The sequence below is a fragment of the Antrostomus carolinensis genome, unplaced genomic scaffold, assembly GCF_000700745.2.
Source record: "Antrostomus carolinensis isolate BGI_N321 unplaced genomic scaffold, ASM70074v2 scaffold39090, whole genome shotgun sequence".
Lineage (NCBI taxonomy): Eukaryota > Metazoa > Chordata > Aves > Caprimulgiformes > Caprimulgidae > Antrostomus > Antrostomus carolinensis.
Window position 1 is genome coordinate 8,620 of NW_010291368.1, and position 14,486 is coordinate 23,105.

Below are 14,486 nucleotides of genomic sequence, written 5' to 3' on the forward strand. Positions count from 1 at the left end.
CCCCCCCCCCTCCCAGCCCAGCCTCTGCCGATGAAGCCAGGCTGCAGCAGCAGCAGCTCACCCTGCCAGCCCCACAGGACCCCACCACAGGCTTCTCACCTGGCTTTGCCCGCTGGGGTGGGAATGGAGGCCCGTAGGAGGGGGCTGGCATCACATCCAGGCTGTGGAGGTGGGTGGCTGGCGGGGGGTGGGTGTCCGCCCACCCACCCCAGGGCGCTGCCCCTGCTGCATCCAGCCTTGGGGCAGCGGCAGGGGGATGGTGGCAGCTCTGGGGACGGGAGGATCCCCTCTTCACCAGAGCGAGCTGGGACAGGGATATCCGCGGGTTAGACGGAGCGGGTACAGCTGGGCAGGTGCAGGACTGCCCGCTCCAGTGCAGTGGGGGCAGGGGCAGTGGTGGCACTTGTGGCCCCAAGGCAGACCCTATCAGCACCTCACCTTCTCATCCAGGTCTTCGTCACTCTCATACATGTCGTCTTGGCCCAGCCACCACTCGTACTCCACATGGACATTGGGGTTGAACTGATTGTTCTGGGCCTGCAGCAGCTGGGGCACAGAGGAGCTCCCTGAGGACCCACCAGCCCTGTCCTGACTGCCCACCAGGGCAACATCTGCAAGCTGCGAGTGGTGCTTCCCAGCAGCAAGGGGGTTTGCAAAAGTCTCCAAACACAGAAATCGGGACGTGGCAGAAGCAAGACTTGGACTCTCTGAGGAGATGCGCTCACTCCACACAGCCTCAGTACAGCTCCAGGTCCCCCTGCCCAGGCACGGCACGACCCCTGCCTCACCTGTCCCAAACCTCTCTGCCCTGAGGGACCCCATGCCCGCTGGACCTCTCTGCACCCTCCTCTGCATCCCACACTGGCACTGGAGATGCTGAGGGGTGTGGGTGGCCCTGCAGGACATGTCCACATGGCTGTGGGTCTCCCACCACTCTCTGCCACTGAGACTTGTCCCAAAACCAGAGGGGAGATGAGACATGATGTCTTACCAGCTCTTCACACAGAGGATGTCTCATCCTCCTGGCAACATCCAGGGCCGTCTCTCCTGCTTCATTAGCTGTGGGGGGCAAACAACAGCCTTGAGCCCTGTGAGCCCTGCCCATGTTCAGCAGAGTGAAGAGCAGTGCTGTGTCAGGGACATCTGGGAGCAAATAACTCTAAAAGAAGAGACAGCCTAAACCCAGACCAAAACCAAGGGCTCAGACCACTAAGGGGTGGTGGTGGGAAGGTGAAGAAGGTGGAAGCAGCTGAGACACCCAGATAAGGAGAGAAAGCAGCACAAGTAAATCCCAGTGAGTCACAGAGATGGGACAGGACAGAGGGACAGAATTGCTCAGTCACGTCACAGCCTAAAGGCTACAAAACCAGAGGCCTCCATAGCTGGCACCCGTTGTCCTCTGTGTCACTGCAGGGAGCTCTGGGCACACCTGGGTCTTGTGTCCTGATGCCTGGTGGACACACAGACTTGCCCAGACACCCAGGTCCCAGTGCGTGCAAGCAGGGGCGTGAGAAATTTGTGAGAAATTTGCCTGCCAAATCACTCTGTGACTGGGGGACATGCAACCAGTCCCTGCCAGCCCACCATGGTCCCTCTGCCCTCTGAGGGGCTGCCACCACTCTGCCTGGAGTGGGAAACGGGAGCATCTCAGGAGCACCCCAGGGAGCAAGGCTCAATGCACCCACCAGCTCGGCTGATACCTGATGGTGGAAACATTTGTCCCCTCCCATTTCACCCAGGATCCTAGTTTTAAAGCTCACTCTGTGTTGTGAAGAGGAGATTCACGGGTACTAGAAGTGCTTGGACCTGTGATCTGGGCTCCAGAGCACCAGCACCAGCGCTTTGGCCGCCCTCCCACCTGCTCTCCAGCATTGCAGTGTTGGCTTTGAAAATTAAAGTGCCTGTTTCAGCTCCTGCTGTGCACGTGCTTTGTGCGGAAGAGCAGCTCAGGCAGGGTTTGCCTTGCTGGGCTCTGCCAGCTTGATGAGCCCACTCCAGCACAGTCCCACCATGGAGCTGGCAACCACAGGCAGGTCTGTGATTGCCCACCTGGGAGGGGAACAAGTGAAGAGGGGCAGAGGTACAAGCTCCCTGGGGTCAGGAGCACTGCAGGGCAAGCTGGTTCCTCCCTGGGGAGCAGAGAGGAGCATCATCCCTTGCTCCAAGCTGTAGAGCAAAGCCACCACCTCTGTGCCAGGCTGCTGAGAGCAGGAACCAGTGAGATGTGATCACCTGACTCACAGAGGGTCACGTACACCCCAAACTGGCTTGTGAACACTGCTGAGCCAACCAAGAGCAGTGTCAGAGCAGGGCACCTCACTGGACACATGGAGAAGAGCCTGGGGCTGAGGCTGTCACCCCACAGGCAGGGTCCCCACCCAACGCCATCATCAACCCACCTCTCCCCAGCCTCTTCCTAGCTGCAGGCAAGCACTGCTGAGCATTTTAGCAAGGCTAAGGAGTGTTTCCAGAGAAGAGCTGAGATGCCACCTCGTGCGTGCATGGGTTTGGGGTGGTTCCACAGTCACTCACTGATGGTGATGTTGGCTTTGGCCTTCAGCAGCAGTTTGAGACACTCGGGTTTGTTGTGAGAGCAGCAGTAGTGCAGTGGTGTGTTCCCCTCCGCCGTCTGCTTTGCCAGGCTCCTGCTGCAGCAGAAGGTGGATAATGTCAGCACCTCTGGGAAAAGTCACCAGCCCCAGCCACAGCAAACACCAGTGCTGGCACACGTGTCCTTTTTCCCACCTCACCTGAAGAAGAGGTGGTCACCACCACCATCACACCTCAACCCAGAGGATACGAGGAAACCCAAGGCCCCTCTGATCTAGAGGTAGTTACCCCAAGCCGAGCCCAAGGCACGTTTGCTGGGAGTTCTGCCCTGGTGTTTTTTCTCTTTTTGGGGAGCATTTTGGAGAAGATCATCAGTCTTCCACCTTTCACTAGCATGGCTTAGCTATTGACAAGTTGACTGGGTGAGCTTACCTGTTCTGGACAAGAAAATCAACGATATGCAAAGAGGTTCGATCAGACAACAGCACTGCCAGGTGGAGAATGGTCTCCCCAGGTTCCTGTAACCAAGAAAAATACAGCAAGGATGAGACTGTGTCTGCCTGCCCCACCACCGCAGAGAGCAGCGCTGTCCCTTAGGGACTGTCCTTACACATTTAGAAGCCCTGAGAGATGAACAGGTTTGACTGTCTCTTCAGAGTCAAGGCCAACAAGGCTGGTGAGAACGTAGTTAACACGTGTAGAGCCATGGCTCGTGGCTTCATGAGGAACAATCAATCATCCCCTTTTCACATTTAGAAACGAAGGCAACCAAAGGTGACTTTTCTCCCCAGGCCAGCAGCTGAACTTTGCCAAGTCCACGATCTCACCAGAGCCCTGGGGTGTGCAACGGCTGCTCCCCACTTGCCAGTTTGTCCCAGGACATGCCATACTGATGGTGAAGTAAAAATGTACTGATTAACGAGTACATCTCAACTACAAATTGGCCTTTGGAAAGCCTTGGGCTTGTGGTCATGACTTCTGGCCCCCATACACATGGCACGAGGAGGGCTGTGGGGTCACAGCCAGCAAACTTCCCTCTGCCATGATGTTCCTCACCCTGCCTGAGTCTGCCTGTTGCTCCCAGCTCACAGAGAGCACCATTTTCATTGGAAAACTCTGTCTCCTCCCAGGAACAGGGACCCTTACGGAGAGGGAATGGCAAAGCTGATTGCCATACGGGCCCATGGGATGGGTGGCCATACCTGCAGAGGTGCCAGCACAGGCTCGCTCAAATCCACGTTCTCTGCATATGCTTGGAGCAAAGAAAATATGTCCTTGTCCTTGACAGCTTCTGGGAGGCTGGAGCACTGAGCAGCAGGCCTCCTCTTGGCATATTTCTTCTCGACATACTTGGAAATGATGAATTTTTTCCGAAAGGCCCTGGCAGAGACCAGCTGAATTAGAGTTAGGGGCAACAGAGCAGCCCAGTGACCATCCTGGGGCCACCCCCCTCCTCTCCTACTGCCCCAGCCACCTTCTCTCTCTCTCCGTCAGACCTGCCAGGCTGTTTAGCACCTTTCTTCTCTCTGTCCTATTCCCCAAACTCCTCTGCAGCAGCATTACAAACCACACAAAGTGGTTTTCTTAAAGCTTCTTCTCCTGCAGTCACATAATTAAGTGAGAACTGGACTTTCACGCACTTAAAGTGTGAGCACTGCCATGGCTGGGGGTGAGGGTCCCTACACCCACTGTGGGAAGCCAAAACCAGCTCCCCATCTTTCCTTCCAGCAGGGATCCCACCACCTTCATCCAATACCCCATGGTCTTGTGCTGGGAGGAATGGGGAAGGGTCAGTGCCTCTCCCTCTCTCCCAGGCACTCAGTGCTTTCCAGAATCCCCTTCACTGCTTCTGCTCTGGCATGAGGAGCCCTGACCCCTCCACTCTTCCCGGGTGGGAGATGCTCAGGGGTGCCCTGGGGATTTATGTGTGGTCCTGGGGATGTTATCTGCTCTCTGCTCCCTTCCCTTCCTCCCCAGCCCTGACCTGTCCTTTGCCTTTTGGACCCGTCTGCTCTCACAGTTCAGTACTGGGCTCAGCTCCCTGAGGGTGAGGATTAGGGGAAGGAGCAGAAATATCAAGGACTGGGAAACACCACATGGCACAAACTGGCTGAAAGTATCCATGGGTCAGGAACAGCTTCCAGAGAAAAAATAGCTGAGTAAGCTGGGTCTCCCACCCTGCAGAAGTCAAGAATGGCAGAAGTGGTGACCAGCCAGAGGATGGTCTAGGGTGGCCACAGGTGCCCCAGGGGCAAAGGAGTGCTCCACACAGAAAAGGCCAGTGAGGAGGAGCTGAATTGTTAATTTCAAGCAATTTCGGTTTCCTCAGCATCCAAGCAGAAGGGTGTATCTGCCAAAAGTGACCACGCTGTTCCAGTGTTTTCCTGCTCTCCCAGCTCCCTGCTGCTCTCCCTGCCACATGCAGTTCCTTATCCACTTTTCACTGCAGGGTAGGTCTACACTGTCTAAGCAAGTGCCTTAGTCAGGACTTACATGCCTGTAATAAAACCTGATCATGCCTGGTCTACCTGCTCTCTAGTCTCCTGAATGTCCCCTTGGCCCCTGAGAATAAACTCCCCAGCTATATGTTTTACCCCAAGAGCTCTGCTGCACCCCAGGTTTATGGCACCAAGCCCTGGAAAAGCCCCCAGATATTGCTGGGACCAGCCATGCCACCCCAGCTCTCCCCTGTCCTCTGCATACCCTCGAGGCTGGGGCACTCCAGGATGAAGGAAAGGGGTTCCTGGATCCTCAGCAGATCCTTGTTTGATGCCTACACTGATCCCACTGATCCTGGACCCCAGCTACTGGGACACAGTGAACCAAAAAAAAACGCTCCCCTCCCATAAAAAAACAAAACAAAACAAACCACCAGCTCTTGCAGAGCAACTCACATGTCACTGTGCACTGTGGGCTTCAGTGAAAAGCTGGGAAGATTCGCTTCCATGATGCTGTTGAAGCCAGAGTTGCTGATGTTCCTCGCCAGCTGCAAAACAGCCAAGCCAGAGGTGACGTGGGACATGCAGCAGCTCTACACACGCGGAAGCAGGAGAGGGAGCTGCAGGCTGAGGGGGTGCCAGGGTGTGTGTTCCCAATGGCCAGAGATTCTGCCCTGACTCCTCCTGCTGAGATCTCCCAACTCCATCAGTGGAACCAGCCCCAGAGCTGACCCCTGGGTGAGCAATGATCCTTGCCAAACACTCCCATTCCTTGCCCTGATGCTCACCAGCTGCCAGCAGCTCCCACCACAGTCCTATCAAACCCATGAGCACCTGGAGCATCATGGCCCTAAAACAGCCCCATGCAAGATCTCCAACCCCCTGCCTGCTCCACAGGCTGCTCTACCCCAGTTCAAGCTTGACCCTGCCCCACAGCTCCCCTGCACCAGGGGACACAGATGGGGAAAGGGGACTGAGGGAGATGAGTGACCCAGCAACAGTGAAATGACTCCCCTCTTTCCTCCTTGAAGATGACAATTCTTGCTACAATAACCACTACACCCTGGGAACTACAGGTGGGTATGGGTCAGTTTAACAGGTGAAAAACCTACTGAATTAACTTAGTTTCAAGAAGGTCACAGCAGAAGCAGGGGGAGGCTTGAGGACAGAGCACACCAGCCACGTCCTACCAGCAATTCAGAGGTTGCCAGCTTGTCCAGAGACAGTGACTGGATGCGGGAAAGATGCACACCCATCTCCCTGTGAATCCCAGAGCACTCAATGCAGATCAGGATGCCCAGGTTAATGGAGAGCCAAGTGGGATCTGTAGAGACAAAACCACCAGGCTCATGCACTTCTCCTGCCTCTCACCCCACCAGCTCCCCACCACCCCAGGGCACAAAATCCACAGCAGGACAGAGGAAAAGGGCAAGACTCCAGATGCCTGCAGGTCTCTAGGAGCTGGATGCTGTGGAGGGCAGAAAAGAGCTCTGCCTGTCCACGGGGGGATGAAGCAGAGCAGTCCCTCAGCCGTGGGCTGGTTCTCACCTGGGGCTGAGCAGTCGCAGCACTCCCTGTTCCCAGGCATGCCTCTGACCTCCTCGATGATGGCCTGGGTGAGCTCCTGCCGGCTGCTCTCCCCTCCACCCTGCGCCTTGCTGAAGACCATGTTCAGTGCCTCCTCCTTGCTGTTGCTGAGGACGGACACCCAGCTGCACGAGCAGAAAGTGGCTCAGGAGCGGGGTCCCATGCAGCCACACTTGGGCTGCAGGGTGAGGAGAGCAGCAGGTCCCACTGCTGCAGGGACAACCTGCTCTGCCCAACCCTGCACAGCAGCCACCACACACCAAGGTCCTACACAGGATTGCAGCAGCAAACTGGGTGCCAGGAGCCTCCATCAAGCTCCATGTACTGCTTGTGGCTGGCCGGACATCCCGGAGCGACCGGGACACAGTCAGGATGGGATGGACATCAAACAAGGGGCTGCAGCATGCTGGTCAATTAGCTGGAGAGCTGGCTCCTCAGCAGCAGCCAGGAGAGCATTTTTTGGCCTGCAGCGAGGCACTGGCTGTACTTACGCGACACAGTCCTGCTCATCCTCTGCCAGGAAGCGGTACGTGCGGTTGTCTGAAACACACAGAGCCACTCTAGGCACCCCCCTCATCCATCTCACCTGCCAGCTTCATGGCAGGGCACAAAGCCCCTAAGCTGGGCTCAGCAGAACTTGGAGCAACCTCCAGCCCAGGCAGCTGGGGTGACAGTCACCTCTGTCTCATTCAGCCCCTCCCCAGTGCACCCCAGGCAAAGGGACGTGCTCCTGTAGCAGGAACGAGGGATGCTGCTGTTAGCTAAGCTGCAGCCCAGGAACTACATGTGCGTGGTCCCCTCACACCCCACACTGCCCCACGGCACTGCTGCCTATCCCATACCCTGCGTGTGCATCACTGCTCCTGAGCAGAGCTGCCTCCTGGCACAATTTCCCCAGGATAATCCCCCCAAGCCGGCTCACATCTGCAGAGCTTCCCCTCATCCACACTGCTTCTCTGAATCCAAAGCACTGCCACCTCTCCGGGCCCTTCCCAGAGGAACCTCAAGGCAGGCACCAGCACTCACGGGAAACCAGATCGAAGCATTTCTTGTCATCCATGTTCGGCTTCACCTGGCAGGTCAGTAAATTCAGCTTGGCTGGTGGGCGGTTGAGCTACAAGCAGAATGAGGAGGCATCAAAGGGCTGTGGTCCAGCGGTGACCAGCACCGCCCATCTCTGGAGACAGAGCCATGGACCAGCCTGGTGCCCAGCACTTGGTCTTTGTCTGTGCTCTCAGAAGCAATGCAAGAAATAGCAACACAGACCTTTTCTTTCCCCAACAGCCACCCCATGTTTGGAGCCGGGTCTCCAGGCTCATGCCCCTCCATGCACACAGGCACGTGAGAACCTCCTGTGTTTGTCTAAATCTCTCTTGGGTTGCAGGGATTTAAGTCTCAACAGAAAACCTCCTACATCAGGGCAGCCCAGCAAGGCAAGCGGCAGGCAGGAGGTTCTGATGAGCCCTGAGAAGCCACTGGTGGGCCTGGCAGTGGCAGGATCTGCAGACCCTGCAGGGACAGGCAGCAGCTCCCAGGCAGGGGCAAAGCACAGTGGAAGAAGCATTTCTTACCATGCTGTGAGAGATGGTCAGGTAGCCATTGCTGATGGTGCATTTCCTCTTCTGCCAGACCTTTCTCAACCTAGAAATGGGCAGAGAGTGAGGCGAGAGGACGCGGGTGCAAAGGAGCTGACACTCAATGTGGCACAGCGTTGGCGAATGCAAGAGCCGTGCAAGGCACAGCCCGGGGCTGCAGCTCCCATCAGACAGGCCAGCTGGGCTGCCAGGGTCAGGGTCTGTCACTCTTGGTCTGTTCTGGCCTGAGAAGGACCCATCCTATGGCATAAGACAGGCTTGTGCAGACAGGCAGCACAGCTAACAGAGCACCAGGCCCTTCACAGAAGCCCTCAGCAAACACCCATCACCTCCACGCTGCTCCTGGGCTGGCTTTCCTGTCCCTGCCATTCGGGGCAGAGCATAACACAGGGGGAAGGTGGAAGAGATCCACCCGAAAGGGGAGAGAGACTGAACTTCAGTCTGCAGTGAAGGAAATTCCTGAGCCCCAGTTCATTATTTCCTGTCCAGTTTCTAGGTTTTTCTAGGACACTTCACAGTCTTTTCCAGGTGCTCAAGTCTCCCAGTGCAGGACCCCTGTGATTCCCAGCAAGCATCCTCCCATGCACTGGTGGGAGATGATCCTCTTTCAAAAGACACTGGACTGCTTTCCAGGATCTCAGGATCTGGCTCCTGGGAGAGGGGCACAGGATGGCTGCTGGCTCTCTCCCCTCTGGCCCACAGTGCCACGTCCAAGGCAGCACTGACCCACGCTGTGTCTAATTCACCCCACATTTCTGCTCCTTCCCCTAATCCTCACCCTCAGGGAGCTGAGCCCAGTACTGAACTGTGAGAGCAGACGGGTCCAAAAGGCAAAGGACAGGTCAGGGCTGGGGAGGAAGGGAAGGGAGCAGAGAGCAGATAACATCCCCAGGACCACACATAAATCCCCAGGGCACCCCTGAGCATCTCCCACCCGGGAAGAGTGGAGGGGTCAGGGCTCCTCATGCCAGAGCAGAAGCAGTGAAGGGGATTCTGGAAAGCACTGAGTGCCTGGGAGAGAGGGAGAGGCAGCGACCCTTCCCCATTCCTCCCAGCACAAGACTATGGGTTATTGGATGAAGGTGGTGGGATCCCTGCTAGAAGGAAAGATGGGGAGCTGGTTTTGGCTTCCCACGGTGGGTGTAGGGACCCTCACCCCCAGTGCTTGCAGGGCTTGAGAGGACATTGGGCACCTTCACAGGAGAGGAATACCCTCAGAGCTGAAAGATGGACTCAGGCTGCCTGGAGCTCCATGTTGAAAGCTGTTGGAGGCTGGGACAATGTCCAGCACAGCTTCATGTGTGCTTGTCCTGTTCCTCTGCCTTGTGGCCACCACAGGGAGAAGAGGTTGGTCTCGGTGAGCCCTGCTCTGGCCCCAGGTCACCAAAACACAACTGGAAGGGGCCTCTGCTGGATCCCAACTTACCCATCACTTTTCTTGAAGAGGGTTCCCGACCTCTCCGTGCCGAACTGCTTGTTCCCTTGCAGCTGGTGCATGTTGTACCCTGCCTGCTTGTTCCCAGGGTCCTGGCAGGAGGAGAGAAATAGCAGCAGGGCCCTACCCCACCAGTACTGCTGGCAAACAAGAGCAAGTCCTCACGGGACTGCCAGGAACCCTGTGCTCCCCCCGAGCTCCCCAGAAACCCCGCGGCTTTCTGCATTGGCAGGCAGAAAGCAGCTGCCATGCCACGTCCTCTGCAGGCAGCGCCCCACGTTCCCTCACAAGAAGCATCAAATTTTACCTCTTTCTGCTCCAGCTGCAACACCGTTTTCAGCTGGTCCCGAAGGGAGCAGAGCTGTTTCTTCTCCTCGTCCTGCCTGATCTTCATCTGAAAGGTGCTGGAGCTCAGTGAGCCACTCACACAGCAGGAGGAGGCTCCTGCCTCGGCTGCAGCATCCCACTCCTTCTCCTGGGCCCAGGAAGGTGCCCCCACGCCACCCTCTGCCCTCCCCACCTCCATGGGACACACTGAGCCTCATTCCTGCGGTGGGAGGGAGGTTGCTGCTCATCCCCCGCAGTGCCATGGTATGTGGCATGTGCAAGAAGCACTTCAGTGGAAACCTCGCTGCGGGGAGGGAGCAGGCATGTCCCCAGCGTGGGGACTCCTGCAGTGCGAGACCCCGGGAGATCGGGCTGCATTTCACTGAGAAAAGAGCAGTTTGCAGCTCTCCACACTGTAAAAAACAACCAACAGCTTGAAGGTCACTGTGGTGCTTGTTGTTTTTTTTTTTTTCCCTTGGTAGTGTCAGTAATTAAAATAATTAAAAGGCCTCCAAGCCGTCAAAAAGTTGATGGATCCTGGCACAGGAATGTGGCCCTGAAACAGAGCCTGGGGGTTTGTCTACATGAGGGTTCCATAAGATGCTCCTTGCTCAGTTACCCTGCTCTGGGGATGCACCTCCCCTCTTTTTGTTATTTACATAATGAATATTAATATGAATTATTACAAATTATGGAAATTATAGAAAGCAGATTAATTCCAACAAAGCAGCAGATGCTCAGAGGAGACCTGCGCTACGGGACCAGGGGAGACGAGTACAAGTGATGCTGACTGCTGACAGTATCCAGGTGAGGACCATATCCCAAGCCTCTGCAAATATTGACTTGCAAGGAGGTATGGAGGAGGATAAGCAAGCCCAAGCAAACTGGAACAGGGGTCTAGAAATGCTGGGAAACCAACATAAACCCTCTGCTGCACTTGGAGGATGTTGTATCCCCTGGGATGTGAGTGCTCAGACTGTCTCTGAAAGCCTTGCCACTTGGAAATACTCCTCTCAGTCTCAGGGCTGTGCAGGACTGGCAGAGCCCAAAGTCAAAAGCTAAAGTTCACAAGGCTGACGTGAGCTGCCTCTGCAGCAGAACAGAGCCCCCGAGGAAATGCAGTAAGAGCTTGAGCTGGCAGCAAGAGGCATGGAAAGCTGAGAGCACAAATGAGAACTGTGGGAGCCTGCAGAGCAGCTAGAGCTTTGGCAGATGAGTACGTTAGTGCCTCCTTGGTACCCATGTTTACACTTGTTCTTCCTACTCTGTGTCCTGGGGTACGGCACCCTAGTTTTCCCACTCCCAGTGATGGCTGCATTTCACCCCTCCATGGGCCACCGTGCATCAGAGGATCAGGAAACAATGATTAATTGATGTGAGGAGCTGCAAAAGTCCTCAGTTCTGCTTCTGCAGAGGAGGGGAGGGCCCTGGGGAAGGCATCCCTACTCTCTCCAGCCTGCTCCTGCTCGCTGCACCCAACTTCAGATGAATACTCACACTCTGCAGCTCCGGGATGAGCTTCTCTGTAAACTGCTTAAGTTTTGCCGTTGTGTTTAAACATTCCTGGAAAAAACTGAGAGGAGAGGCTAATGTGAAGGGAAGTCCTGAAATCCTACTCTTAGCACTGGCTGTGAAGCCTACAGACCCCAGGCTCCCCTGAGCTCCTGCCTCAGAGCCCATCGTGCCCTCAGCAGGCAGCATTTTCACTTCATAGCTGAAAAAATCTTTCTTAGGAAGTGTATTTTAGAAAGATTTGGAGGCAGTTAAATTGAGGGAGGGTGCTCAGCACTCTGTCTTCTTTGCACCTCACATTTCTGCTTCACACTGGCTCATGAACAAGGGGAAATGGCTTTAAAGGGGAGGTTTAGATTAGATATTAGGAAGAAGTTCTTCACTGTGAGGGTGGTCAGACACTGGAACAGGTTGCCCAGAGAAGCTGTGGCTGCTCCTCCCTGGAAGTGTTGAAGGCCAGGTTGGATGAGGCTTTGAGCAACCTGGTCTAGTGGAAGGTGTCCCTGCTGCTGGCAGGGGGGTTGGAACTGGATGAGCTTTAAGGTCCCTTCCAACTCAAACCAGCCTGTGATTCTATTAAAAAGTCAGACTAAAGAGAAAACACACCCCATTGAGATCCTTGCCTCCACCACCTCTAGGAGAAGAGGACTTCCAGCAATTTATGGGACAGGCCAAGCTGACTGCAGGAAGCCAGGTCCTGCAAGTTAAGCCACCCCCAAGTCCCCCCTACAACCAGTGCTTCTGGGGAGAAAGGGTGTGCAGGCAGGTTACCAGTCGCTCTTACTTGAGCTGTGAGCTGCAGTGCTTGATGTGGTTTTGCAGGAGGTCAGTCCCTTTCTTGGTTTTGATCTCGTTCACTTTGATTAGATACTGAAGGGAAAAGGACACAGGGACTGAATTTGTAGCTTAGAGAGAAATGCCTTTAATGCACTTTTTGATGGTCTCTGTCCCAGTGCATTGAGGCCCATCCTGGCAGTCATGCCCTGATGGGAGCTTCTCATGTGGCTTATGGGGTGAGGAGATGGAGGTAAACAGGGCCCGGTACTTTGATCTGGCCAATACAGTGGTGGCCCCACGGTGGTAGCATGGACCCTAGGCTTGCTGGGCTTTACTTATGCAGGGCAAACACTCAGTTAATACACTCTCAAAGATTCACTATTCATGGTGCCTTCACGGAAGAAGAGCCAGGTTTCCTATAGACCTTCAAACTTCATCACTCAAGAGACAGGTTTCTCCAAGACCCACTAGAATTGATTAATGAACTGTTCCACCTCCATCTGTCCCTACCAACAACATCAGTGCTGTGAGCCTGCCTATATCTTACATGCAGCTGGCATCTCAGCCTGCCTTCAGGACCTTCAGAAGCAAGCTGAAGGTTCAGATTTCAAGCCCAAACTTAGCTGCCACCTCATCCAGCCCATCCTCCACCATAACAACCTCACCCGTGAAAACCAGCACTGGCCCTTTCTGTCAGTGGAATGACAACGTGAAAGTGTGTTGTCTGTGAAACACGTTGAGTATTTCTCCATCCATCTCTGGACTACTTCTACACCAGCATCAGCTCTTTTGACATTGCAACTCCTGTAAAAACAGCAGCCTACAAACAACCATTTCCAGAAGACCCATGGGCAAACATAGTAAATCACCTTCCAAAATGCATGATCAACATGGTCAACCTCATATTTCACTGTATTTATTCTGAGGGGATCATTCAAAACACCCTTGATCCATTAGAAGTGTTTCCTAGAAGACACCCTCTCAAGAACCCAAATGTCACATGTGGACTCACAGGAAACCCCATCTGCAGGGGAGTTGAGCTGACTTTATCCCACCAAGTGGAGGGAGGGCTATGGTGGAACCATCTGAGAAGGAACAGCAGTGCCCAGTAGGCAGCTGGGAAGAAGCTTGGATCCAAAGCCTTTGTGGGATTTTTCCTGAGTTGTTATCTCTACTGACAGGTAAATATAGGCTCAAGCTTTGGCTAAACTCCTTGATGAGTCCCTGCTTCAGGTTGGCTTGAACCTACCACAATCCAGGCAGCTGAGCAGTGGTCCCTGGGGATCTGCAGCCCACCTCGGTGCTGCGCCCCAGGGAGTTCTGGGGGACTTCAGCATCCCAGGAGGGCAGAAAGGGACGTGCAATACCCTGAACACAAGCATTACTCACTGACCAGGAAGAGAAGATGGCCCTGAATTAAAAATCAGTGTAGATTCAGACAAAAAAGCTGCTTTGAAGCAGCCCCAGGTCAGAGGGCAAGTGAGAAACACCAGTGTGAGAGTGACTGCTGGTGTCTGCCCGCTCAGACTGGGCTCTGCTGTGCACCAGTGGAAGGGAAATTCATCCCTTGAAAGCCATTTCAGCGACTCTTCTGCTCTGCATGGCACAGGCTGGTCCCTGTCCTTACCTCACACATGTTCAACTGGAAGGTCCTGCGCTCCTTCTCCATCTCCTCAGCAATCTCCCCCCCGCTCACCTCCCTCCTGACCATGCCATGCTGCTTCGCCAGCTCTCGCTTCTCCTTCTCGATCTTGGCACTCAAGGGAAGAGGAGAGACATGTGAAAAGCTCCATCTGATTGCTTGCCAGCAAAAGCAGACAAAACCCAGCCTCCAAGACCAGGCCTTGGGGTGAGGGAGCCTGAAGACTTACAGCTTGCTCTCATAGTCTTTGCAGGCCTTCTCAAAGGGCTTCTTGAACTCCTAGGAAGAGCCAAAGGCACCATTGAATGACTACAACCAGGACAGAGCCTTCCTCATCCTCAGCATACTGGGTGACCCTAGCATAAAGGGTCCTGCAGACCCAGGACATGGCTGTGCTCACGTGTGTCCCTTCCCAGGAAGGTCCTCTCCTCTGCTCAGCACATAGCAGACAAGTGCACTCACCAGTGCAGGTTCACTCATGGGCACATGCTTACACACACATGCAAATACACGTGGGCTCCAACACATACATCACACACGTGTACATCACATGGGTGCCCGCAGCACACGGCGGTACCCAGCTGGAACACCTTTCCCACACTCACCGTTTGAAGGGCAGAATA

The 14,486-nt window shown here is 54.9% G+C and overlaps 1 protein-coding gene across 1 annotated transcript in view; it reads right to left on the reverse strand.

Annotated features, from left to right (window-relative positions):
* Positions 1 to 14,142, reverse strand: part of LOC104531269 (arf-GAP with SH3 domain, ANK repeat and PH domain-containing protein 2-like) — a gene marked incomplete at its 5' end in the record, with an annotated part of 18,029 nt that extends 3,887 nt beyond the window's left edge. Inside the window, 18 exons of the mRNA XM_010176116.1 lie at positions 100 to 304; positions 439 to 546; positions 992 to 1,059; positions 2,533 to 2,648; positions 2,983 to 3,068; positions 3,753 to 3,930; positions 5,445 to 5,536; positions 6,179 to 6,312; positions 6,537 to 6,700; positions 7,067 to 7,115; positions 7,602 to 7,689; positions 8,147 to 8,216; positions 9,597 to 9,697; positions 9,913 to 9,999; positions 11,430 to 11,505; positions 12,229 to 12,314; positions 13,849 to 13,978; positions 14,093 to 14,142. Of these exons, the coding sequence (XP_010174418.1) occupies positions 100 to 304; positions 439 to 546; positions 992 to 1,059; positions 2,533 to 2,648; positions 2,983 to 3,068; positions 3,753 to 3,930; positions 5,445 to 5,536; positions 6,179 to 6,312; positions 6,537 to 6,700; positions 7,067 to 7,115; positions 7,602 to 7,689; positions 8,147 to 8,216; positions 9,597 to 9,697; positions 9,913 to 9,999; positions 11,430 to 11,505; positions 12,229 to 12,314; positions 13,849 to 13,978; positions 14,093 to 14,142 (1,888 nt within the window). The remainder of the gene's footprint in view (positions 1 to 99; positions 305 to 438; positions 547 to 991; positions 1,060 to 2,532; positions 2,649 to 2,982; positions 3,069 to 3,752; positions 3,931 to 5,444; positions 5,537 to 6,178; positions 6,313 to 6,536; positions 6,701 to 7,066; positions 7,116 to 7,601; positions 7,690 to 8,146; positions 8,217 to 9,596; positions 9,698 to 9,912; positions 10,000 to 11,429; positions 11,506 to 12,228; positions 12,315 to 13,848; positions 13,979 to 14,092) is intronic.
* Between the last annotated feature and the right edge of the window lie 344 nt (positions 14,143 to 14,486).